The sequence below is a fragment of the Hemitrygon akajei genome, chromosome 12 (genome assembly GCF_048418815.1).
Source record: "Hemitrygon akajei chromosome 12, sHemAka1.3, whole genome shotgun sequence".
Lineage (NCBI taxonomy): Eukaryota > Metazoa > Chordata > Chondrichthyes > Myliobatiformes > Dasyatidae > Hemitrygon > Hemitrygon akajei.
Window position 1 is genome coordinate 58937519 of NC_133135.1, and position 12042 is coordinate 58949560.

Here is a 12042-nt window from a genome sequence, read left to right on the forward strand (position 1 = left end):
ATCCATATTCTCTATTACCTATGTCTATCTACAAGCTTTTTAAACGGCCTGCTTCCCCTGGTAACTCATTCCAGGCATCTACTGCTCTTTACGTGACAAAGCACGCCCTCCGTGTTGCTTTTAAACTCCCCACTCCAACCTTACAAGCATGAAAAAGCATCTGACCGTCCATGCCTCTATCAGAGCTCCCCTCATTCTCTAATGCTTTAGGCAGAACCATTCAAATTTGTCTAATCTTTCCTTATAGCTCTAATCCAGGCAGCATCTTGTTAATCCTCGTTTGTGCCCTTTCCAGTCTCCATATCATTCCTAAAATGGGACAACCAGAACTGCACACACTACCCTCCAAGTGCCCTCTGAATAAAGTTGCACATAGCTCCAGCGTTAACTTCCTTACTCATACACAACCCTATCAATGAAGGCAAGCGTGCCTTACACCTTCTTTACCACCTTATCTACTTGTAAAGCCACTTCTAGTGAACTACGGCCCTAGACCCTAAGATACCCTGTACCTCGATATTATTGAGAGGTCTCCCATTAACATTCCACTTCACTAAGTGCAACACCTCACACTTGTGCTGATTAAACCCCTGTGCCTGTTTCTGTAACTGATCCATATCCTACTGTGTTGATAGCCCTTTACTCTGTCCACAATATACTAATCTTGGTGTCATCCACAAACTTGTTAATCCACTCAACTACGTTTATCATCCAAATAATTGAAAAATGGCATTGCTCCATATACCTTAGGTCAACCACTTGATGAGCTCTTTCAGACTTCACATAGTGGCAATCAGCCTTCAGACCCCACATTACACTGGTAACTGTTGGTACCAAAGCTTTGCCACATCATTATTAAGCTACTTTAACCTACTGTAGTTTTTGATTCTTGAACGACACATGGTAGATGTTCATTGCCACTTGGGCTCTGAGCATATCCGATGATTTTAGTGGTGGGAGTAAAGCGTGTCATTTCTTCTCACTGCTTCATCTGTACCCCACCTGCAAATTTCTTCCATTGTCCACTAAGTCTGAAATCAGGCCATCTAAATGGCAGCATGAATTTCCTTCAGGCTTTTGTACAGGTTTTAGCTAGGGTACTGATCTGTGACATGTCACTTTAACAGAATAAGACTTCTTTCCAATTGCTCCAGAACCCAAGAGTTGACTCTTTCAGCTCTTGGATGGGCTTCTGGTCAGAGAATTTGAATATCTGCTGACCTCAGGAGACATGGGCAGCCTAACTTAGCCCATTGGTTAAGGTCTACTCCTTGGGGAAAGTGGGAATTAAGTTCTTTTTGCACTTCTACCACTGGGACACAGCCATCACAATTTTGACCTAGTTATGTTAGTTGAGATTTGGCAAAAAATCAGTGATGAAGGAAAGCAGAAACTAAGGATAAGAATGACTCATCTCATAATTCAGCCTGGAGAGCTGTGGAAGCTCAGCCACATAGTTTGTGATTCAAGGTAAGGGACATTTCAGGTTTCTGAAAACAAGGATAGTGCAATGAGAGAAGATCGCTCACAATAATCAGTGATGGAGCAAAGAATCAAATGATACACTCCTACTCCTACTTCTCAGCTCCTTAGTTCTTCAATCAAGAGGACTCCAATGGCTGCATGACCAAAAGCAGAAGATATTCTAGTCAACTAACCAGAAGCTCGGGCAAGGGCCGAGAGTAAAGAGAGAAATTTTCACTCGTAAAGAAATTGGAAAGTAATTTTAGCCAGTTGGAGTGCCACCTCCAAGAGTGATACCCAGCATGAACCTCAAAGAGCCTCAAAGAAAGCACTGTGTCATTGCAGTGAACCCCAAGAAAAACAAAGATCACTTTGGTCAATGTCAATAGCTGATTTCAGTTTGGCCACATGAAACATGATTACCTTCCAAACCATTATATTAGAGCTTTGATGGCAAGAATAACTCATTCAAATTTACTCAACTTTATATTTGTGCTCAAAATGCACTGCCAGAATAAGAAAATCAGTATCTTACCATTCATGAGAGCATACGTAAGGATCATCACGGAGTTATTGAGATGTCTGTTTTCCTCACTAATAACACTCAGGGTTGCCTTCTTCTCTTCTTCAGAGGAATCCTTCGAGGTGATGCCAGATGACAAGTAGATGATCACCATGTCAGTGGCTATGATTTTAAAACGATATCTTTAGTAGTGATTCCATTCTGCATTTCAGTTTGCCACTACTCTTCTAACCACGTTATCATATGGCTGAAGACACAGTGTTACGTGCAAATCACATAGTACAACCCACAGAAAAAAGAGAATCAAATGATGACACACTTGAACTCTAATCTGTACTAAACTAGTTAATCCCAGTTAGGGCTTCATAATAAAAACTGTCCTCAGATCTATTACATCACTGCAGCAAATCATCTTTGACTCTCACCGGAAATTCTGCTTTTGCATCCTGTTACCTTTTCTGAATACCTCCATGTTATCACTCATCATATATCACCTTCCTTCAATTGTTATCAGTCAGGAGTCTGAAGTCCCACACCAGCAGGTTCAAGAACAGCTACTTTTCGTCAGCAACTCAGTTCTTAAGCCACCCCACACAGCCCCAAGGACTACCTGTACAGCAACACTGAGAGCTCTTCTACCTTTTTTTTTAAACTTACGGCACAGTACAGGCCATTCGGCCCACAATGTCGTGCCGACCCTTAAATCCTGCCCCCCCCATATAATCCACCTTAAATTCTTCCATATACTTGGCTAGCAGTCTCTTAAATTTCACTAGTGTTATCTTCTTTTTCTAAATCTTCCTCTAATATCCCCCTTGAACTTCTCTCCCCTTACCTTAAAGCCATGTCCTCTTGTATTGAGCAGTGGTGCCCTGGGGAAGAGGCACTGGCTGTCCACTATCTATTCTTCTTAATATCTTGTATACATCTATCATGTCTCCTCTCATCCTCCTTCTCTCCAAAGAGTAAAGCCCTAGCTCCCTTAATCTCTGATCATAATGCATACTCTCTAAACCAGGCAGCATTCTGGTAAATCTCCTCGTACCCTTTCCAATGCTTCCACATCCTTCCTATAGTGAGGTGACCAGAACTGGACACAGTACTCCAAGTGTGGCCTAACTAGAGTTTCATAGAGCTGCATCATTACCCCGCAATTTTGCACCACAACATTCATTTTGTTCTAATTGGGTTCTTTCTTGTAGAAATTGTATATAAATCATACTTATGCTTATCATATGAATTCTGCCCATCTCATGCTGCTTCTTCAGCAATTTTTTTAATGGAATTCTGCACACACATACCAGCATAAATGACAATAAACTCTGACTTTGCAGAGAAACAACTTGTCCATGCGTCCCGGAACTTGTGCCACTTGCCTGGATTTGACTTAATCCCTCTGAACTTCTCCTCTCCATCAGCCCCTCTAAACGTCCTTTAAGTTTTGTAACTGTTTCATCCACCTCCTCTGGCAATTCATTCCATATACTCACAACTTTCCAGGTGAAAAAACTTTCTCAAGGTCCCCTTTAAATCTTTTCTCTCTTACCTTAAACCTTTGCCATTTAGTTCAGGACTCCACTATCCTGAAAAAGGTCTGCGACTATCTACTCTTAGCTATGTCCCTCAGGAATTTGTAAGCCCTCACTCCTCAGCCTCTTTTGCTCCAGGGCAAACAGTCTCTGACTATCCTGCTCTTCAGTGCTGGCAACATGCTAATAATTCTTTTTCACAACTTTTCCAGCTAAATTACATTGTTCCTTTAGTGTGGTGACCAGGATGCACAAACTCTTCCAGGTGCTAGCTCAACACTTCGTATGGCTGTATTATGACAACCCAACTCCTGTACTTAATGCCCCAAACAATATAGATGAGCATGCCATACACCTTCTTCACCACCCCTTCTGCCTGTGTTGGTGTTACAGGGAACTATGTAGGTCCTTCTGTTCAAAAAGACTACATAGAACTTTGCCATTCATGGTATAGGTCCTAGCCGAAAATAATTACCCAATTTGCTCTTACCACTTTATCTGGCATGCCCTTCCTTTATCTCATGTGAGGGTTTCAAACATACCAGATGAAGTTAAATTCCTTCTGCCATTCATTTGCTCACTTTACCAACTGTTCTAGATCCTGCTGTAACCTTAAACATAAACAGCCTTCTGCACTGTCCATGCCCGATGACAAGTACTTGATCACCATGTCAGTGGCTATGATTTTCAAAGGAAGTCTTCTGCTCACTTAACAATTACTCTATTCTGCATTTCAGTCCACAAAGTTACTAACCATGCTACCTACACTCTCATGCAAATCATTCATGACAAACAACAGGGGACCCAGCACTAATCCCAGTGACACTCCACATGTCATAGACTTCCAAGCTGGAGAGAGAAACTCCACTGCCACCCTTTGCATGCTACCACGATTCCAATCTTGTATCCAACCAGCCAGCTCACCTGGATCCCATGAGATTAACTTCATGGACCAGCCTACCATGACGGACCAAGTCAAAGACCTTGCCAAAAATTCTACTTTCTACAATCATCCAACTTATGGTCAAGGTAAATTAGCCTCAAAGGAGCTTTAGACCAAAACTTCAGAAATGCATATATTTTCTTCCTAGATCAAAGTTCCATTCCAACTTCTGTTTCCCACAGTGGTAACCTCACACCAAAATACAAGCAATTTTGAACTCTATACTCATTTGGTCAAAAGTGGTTATTAACAATTAATCTTTTTACCATGGCAACCGTCATTCCACAGGCATATTTGAAACCCTCATATGAGATAAAGAGCATGCTAGATAAAAAAAAATTATAAACTGAAGAACACATTCCAAAAGATATTTTGCAGGAGAAAAAACACGGAAGAAGTATTCACAAATTGCTACCGTAGATTCCGGATTTTAAGCCGCTACTTTTTTCCCACATTTTGAACAGCTTTGAACTCTGCGGCCTTTAAAACGGAGCAGCTAATGTATTATTTTTTTTCATGCCGCCAAAAACATTTTGCCTCGTAACAGTAGACCAATAAAATTGATGAGTAGTTCACAGAGGTCCAATGAAATTGTACGATAAATCAAGCGCACTTTCACAATTAAATTATTGTAAATCAGTCATTTGTACTCACCCTCATCAACATGGAAAACACTTGAAGAAAAGCATTGTGCTGCCTTTATGGCAGTTATTTAGTTTATAATATTTTCGCTTAGTAATTCATTTTCTAGTTAAAGTTAGAAGAGTTTTAACTATATTTTTTTTCTGTACTACATCGCGGGATGCTATGACGTCACACCCGGTTTCGCCGCGTCTTGTGGGATACCAGTTTGCGATAAACGGGACGGCGGGGGGGAGCGGCGGAGCAAAAACGCTGCTTTTAAGTTAAAGGCGATCAATAACTTTTCCTGGTAGGCTGCAGTATATATATTTTTTACCAGTCGTTAGGAGATATTGGAATGTTGTTCAGTAAAGAAGTATATGCAACGTATATTTAAAAGTAGCCGCGTTACAGGCACGGTTCGAAAAAAAGCATTTGCAATATGTATTTGTTTATGTTACCATATGGATTTAATTAAAAGTTAAAAAATCCTCACGTGTAATATCTTTCTGTGTAAATATCTCATATTACAATGTGGGACACCTGCGGCCGAAAATCCGGTGCGGCCTAAAATCCGGTGCGGCCTATACAAGTAAAAAATTGATTTTATTTCTAAAATTAGAGCCAGCGGCTTTTAATCAGGAGCGCTCTGTAGTCCGGAATCTACGGTAATCTGCATTTGGGTGTAAATATATATTCTTCCAAATCTTCCTGTTCTGGTTACATAGTGCACTTATTCATAGCCAATCTAACATCAGCTTTAAAACTGTAAAGAAAACTCTTAGAGATAGCTTTATAATTCTCTGCCCTTCACTAACCTCCTTACTCCTTATTTACCTTGTTGCATCAAAACGTCAGGCAGGCAGGCAAATGTTCCTGCACTCTGACCTGCATTGCACACGGTTTGCTGGTTCATTGGCCACACTTGTCAACAGGACTTAACAATAAAGGTGCAGGTTTCCCCCTGAAGTTTACTCATATCCAACTTTTAATTGATTTGTTTATTAAACACAAATGCCAATTATTTGAGATTGAATTCTAATCTTGTCCAAATAATCCATGCATAGATAAGATGAATTGGTCACAGGTTTTTTCCCCAGGGTAGAAAAGGTACAGATTTAAGGTGGGGGGTGTAATTTAAGGGGGAAATTAAGGAGCAAATTTTACACACAGAGGGTGATGGGAATGTGGAATGATCTGCCAGAGAAAGTGACAGGAGACAGGTGAAATTACAGTTTTTAAAATTTAGTTAGGCAGGTACATGGACAGGAATATGTGAGAGGGATATGGGAGAAATGCAGGCAAATGGGACTAGCTCAGATCAGTAACCTGGTCAGCAGAGACAAAAAGGACCAAAGAACCTGCTTCCATGCTATGTAACTCTGTGACTCCATGACTCAATGCTCAATAAAACAGTCTGCCAACAATAGCAATCCAAGGTCATGCACAAGGAAGCTTTAAGAGGGTCAGTCATTCTCTGAAAGCCAATGCTGTCTAGTGAACAATTTTATAATCAATTTGTGGGATATCACTGATAATTGTTGAAGCTCAATTTCCAGCCGTAGAGAAGTTAAATATTCAACTGTATCGACTCTTCTGTGCACTCACGTGAATGGATCCTCGTGCTGTTGTTGGTATTCTGCAGTAACTGGAATGCTTTACGAAAGCCCAGTGCATGCTGGGTGGCACCATCCACTGACTTTATACTGCCAAGGAATGTGGTCATTTTCCTTTTAGTCTCACTGGTGGCCGGAGACAAGTATGTCTTGTAGCATTGGTCCAGTGAGCATGTTCGGACTGTATCTGCCACAGCCAGCACAGAAATCTGTGAACAAAACAAAATATTATCATTGAAATTCTTCACTGTCTGTATAGCTCTCCCGTTAAAGTCAGCCTATTCTGTTTCCATTGACCAAATTACAATTCCTCAATATTTAAAGATTACTAAGTTTGATCCCAGATATTTTTCCCTTTCAGTTTCCTCCCATCTCTGAAGTACTACTTAATTAGCCTGGTCCACCAATCCCATCACTGATGGATCACAAGCCAACACTCTATTCTCATATTCCAGATAATCTATCACCTTATGTCTAATTAAGTTGGCTCTGCTTGTTTTGAAGGGTTATTTTAGATCACTACTAAGAATCTGGAGTTTCTATTTGGATATACACGTATTGAAAAGGTAAATGTCTAAGTATGTGAGTGAGCATGTGCACATACCTCGGTCCTTGTTAGACCCAAGAAGTATAAAATTGAGAACAGATTAAGTTTGAAATATTAAAATACTGAAAATCTGGAGCAAAAACAGGAAATGTTAGAAAAACTCAACAGGTCAGGCAGCATCTATGGAAAAAATAAGCAGTGAACATTTTGGGTGTGTGACCTTTTGTCAGAACTCAGTAAGCTCTGCTTCCTTCTCAGAAGCACCAACAGAATGGGGACATCTCCCACTTAACATCCTTTGAGGAGGTTTTGCATTTCCACAGCTTTTGAATGATTATGAGAGCAGAAACAAACCATCCCACAAAAGTAATTCATTTGCACTCACATTATCTGCCCTCGGTGCTTTGAAGGCGTAGATCATATTTCTAGACCAGTTATGTGTCATTTGGTAGGATGATTTGATGTAGGATAGATTGCACATTTACCATACAGATGAGGCTGAGGAGAGCTTACCTTGTCATGCTCATCGATAGAGGTTAAGATTACTTGTGCAGCATCTTTGGCTATTTGAAGCTGTGTGTCTGTGGCTGAAGCCCCATGATCCACCACCACCACAATATGCTTTGATTGTGGCCTCACCGTGGAAACGTAAACAGGCCTGCACCAACAGAATTTCAAAAAACTTGTAAGGGAAGAATGGTAGACAATAAGGAACCAATAATTCTTCCACATTTTCCCAATATATAATCAATGTTCCCTCACACCTGATTCATATCTGTGAAGGTACAAACTGCCTGTGTACATATAAATGCCACTGCTTCCAGGTATCTGTGATTAATTAGTTTGATCAACTAGTACAGTCGGCCCTCCTTATCTGCAGGGGATTGGCTCCGGGACCCCCCACAGATACTCAAGTCGGTGGACTTTAGGACCCAGTGGAGCTCCGGACCCACTGCTCACAGTGTTTCTGTTCCGGAAAACGATCACGATTGAAAATAAAGTGGAAATAATAAAGCGATCAGAAAGAGGTGATATGCCATCAGTCATTGGAAAAGCATTAGGTTACAGTCAGTCAACGATTGGAACAATTTTAAAGGATAAAGTGAGAATAATGGAGCATGTGAAGGCCCTGCCCTGATGAAAGCTACAATTACTACTAAGCAACGCAGTGGTTTAATTATTGAAATACCTACTTTTCTTAAGTGTTTATATGCAAAGAAAGGTAAAATATATACTATATACTAAGACAAACGTTTGACTAACTGACGCTAAATAATACTGGATGTACCTGTTCCGACTTAGAGAACTACCATTTTTTTTTCGATTCCCGATCCGCAGTAACCTATGCACATCCTCCCGTATACTTTAAATCATCTCTAGATTACTTACAATACCTGATACAATGTAAATGCTATGTAAATAGTTGTTATACTGTCTTGTTTAGGAAATAATGACAAGAAAAAAAGTCTGTACATGCTCAAACAACAAGTGCTGGAGAGAGAACTTCCGGGTTTTCCGATCCGCAGTTGGTTGAATCCACGCTTGCGGAAGCCGTGGATAAGGAGGGCCGACTGTACTTACAAATCAGAAAGATCTATTTTGAGTAAGAAATCTCATAAGAGAATATGACTGGGACCTTGCACTCAGATCCTGTGGGGAGGGGAAGAAGAACAGGAACGGTAGATAGACTCAGCTGGTCTGGCCACATCTGTGGCAAAAGAAAAGGAGTTCATTTTTCAGATCAATAATCTTCCATCACACCAGTGCTGACGACAAGTTACTAACCCAAAAGGTTAAATTTATTTCGTTCCCCACGATCGCTGTGTAATGGAATATTCTGTGTGTATTGTCATTTTTAATTTCAGTGCCCCAGAATTCCCCTTACTTTTCTATTTTTTTAAAATCTGACATTATTCAGATTTAAGGAAAATAATACTGGGTGATCAGAAATTTAACTACCCTCAGAATTACATGCCTCTCATTATCTTGGCCCATGGCACATCCCAGGAATTAATTAAAGGGAAATTATACTAAATGTTAAAAATAATAAATTGAAGATCAAATATCGTCATCAGTTTCTTATTCAGTAATATTCTGACTACAATGCATTTATTATGCAGCAGTTTCATCTTCAGCTGGAGTTCCTAAACAGCAACAAAATGGTTTCTAAAGATATTTCTTAACAATTCATCTATGCATTAATCTAGTAAATCTACTTAGTATCTTTTTATTGACATGTCCAGTTTTATCAGTGTTAAAACTAATAAGGTGAGAACTATCAGATAATTAATCATTAAAAAGAAAATGCAAAGCCCTAAAGAGGACAAAACTAGAAATTCCCACCTGCTCCGATGTTCATAGCCACCTTTGCAGCGAAATTTATGTGCTGGGAAAATGGTGAAGATCCCTTCTTCTGAACTGAAATATTGCCACTTAATGCCAGGATTTGACTTAAAGTTGTCAGCAAGAACTGTTGGGTTAAAGAAGTAAGACTGTTTAAAAAATAGATGGAAAAAATTACTGGAGAATCTCATACAATTTTTATGGCAGGCTCCGTGTAATCCTGCCCATAGAAATTCTAAGATGATAGATGACAAAATCATAAGAAATAGATCACCTACTTGGATCATCTAGTCAGCTCCACCATTAGATCATAGCTGAAATATTTTCCTTATCAACCCCACTCTTCTGCCTTCTCCTCATAACATCTGATGTCCTTACTAATCAAGAACCTATCACCTGCCACTTTAAATACACTCATTGAATTAGCCTCCACAGCAGTCTGTGGCAATGAATTCCACAGATTCACCACATTCTGGCTAAAGAAATTTCTCCTCATCTCTTTTTTTAAAAGAGATATATTCTTCTATTCTAAGGCTCTGCCCTTGGGACCTACTCTTCCACTATTTGAAAGATCCTCTCCACGTCCATTCTTTCTGGGCCTTTCAATATTTGTTAGCTTTCAATGAGATTACTAAAACTCATTTAACTAAAACTCCCATGAGTACAGGCCCAGAGCCATTGAACACTTCTCATATGTTAACCTTTTCATATCCAGGACACCATTCTCAAAACCTCCTCTTACCAGCATATCCTTTCTTATATATGGTGCCCAAACCTGCTCACAATACTGCAAATGTGATTCTAGTCCTCAGTTTTAAAAGTTTTGCCCCCCCCCCACTCTGCAAGTTGACAAAATTTTCAATGCTACTGATCACCTCATGAAATTCTGATGCAATGATTGGATTCAGAGAGAAAAATGAACTTTCACCTTTGCGATAGAAGATAAATGGGGATAAGCAGGATGTTCAAGCTGGGGTTAACAGATGGACCCACACTTATGCTTTCAGCTCTATTTAATTAGTAGCCATGGCCTCTACACTACAAGAAAAATAACTAATTTCAAAATATCAGAGCTGTATTGCTGAGATTCCACCTGATATTTTCAAATGTAAATTAAAATTCAGTCTAAACAGACCAATTGTGTTGCCAGTTCAAAGCCAAAATGCATGAGGCCAAATCTGTTGAAAGATGGAATTGAAAGTGCTGAACTCTCATTTTCAAAAGCTGAAGATCAACGGCAGCTGGAAGTTGTAAAGTCAACCCCACACAGCCTGTATCAAGTGACAGAACCTTGGTATTTAATAAATTAAAATCCATTTGCCTTCATGAAGTGAGATGCGAAAAATGATCTCTCTCCAACAATCAAAATAGAGGGAATAACAAACTGTACAACTGAACTGTTGTTTTTTTTGTTTTGGTCACTATTGATCAGTTAACTATTTTCCTATTATACATTCCCATTTTAACCCATTTTAATAGATTTTGGTTATAAATACATGCTACACAACTTTGCAAAGCTATGGCCACCTGCTGACTGTACCCAGTATGTGATCACATTCATAAACCTCTGACCATCACTATGCATAATTCCACTTCACTCAGACGTTCTTCTGTCAAAAAAATCGGGTTTTAAATTTTCACTTTCACTCTCAAATAAACTTTTTGAAAGTTGGTTACTTTTCAGCACAATCTGCTACCACCAAGAATGGCAAAACATTATTTTAAAATGCATTTTAGCTCATGTAGCCCATAACACAGTAATAGGCTACCTGGCCCTCCAAGTCTACCCCACCATTCAATATGATCATGGTTGCTCTATGCTGACTACATTTCCTTGACCTTGCAAATATTTATCTGTCTCCATCTTAAGTATAACTAGGGCAATGTATTCCAGAGATCCACTGCCCTCTGTAAGAAGAAACTTCTCTGCAGTTATTTTTCCATCAGCACTGCGCCATCCCCACCTATCAATCCCCACTGTCCTCTGAAGCAGATCCTAGAAACCGCAGAACTCTGTGTATGAATGAAACACAAAAAAAAACAATAAACGTACACTTCATACAGACCAGATATCAGCATCATTTTCAGTTGAAAACAAGGCCAAAATACCACCAACTCCCAATGTTGACAATCTGTTGCTTAACTTTTGACTAGATTTCTCTAGCACAGAATGGAGCAGAGAGAAATGGCCCATCCCCTTTGCTTTAATGATATTGACTGATTAACAATCACCCAAATGTACATCCCACAGAGAGAAGTGATAGAGCTACTACAGAACCACTGATGTATCCCAGGAAAATAACAGAAATGGTGAAAGTTAGACATGTTTCTTACCACTTTCCCACAGGAATACAACTTATTTGGATATTATATTCTTTTTGACACAAACTACAACACAAGTTTAGACTATCTAACCTAACAGGTTAAAAGGAATGTTTATATTCCATACAAATTTC

General features: G+C 39.6%; 1 protein-coding gene across 1 annotated transcript in view; it reads right to left on the reverse strand.

The window, feature by feature from the left end:
- cachd1 (cache domain containing 1) overlaps nt 1-12042 on the reverse strand; it is a 178951-nt gene that overhangs the window by 45107 nt on the left and 121802 nt on the right. The window contains exons 6-9 of the mRNA XM_073063198.1: nt 9587-9713; nt 7757-7901; nt 6689-6905; nt 2000-2149 (exon numbers count right to left, since the gene is read on the reverse strand). Of these exons, the coding sequence (XP_072919299.1) occupies nt 2000-2149; nt 6689-6905; nt 7757-7901; nt 9587-9713 (639 nt within the window). The remainder of the gene's footprint in view (nt 1-1999; nt 2150-6688; nt 6906-7756; nt 7902-9586; nt 9714-12042) is intronic.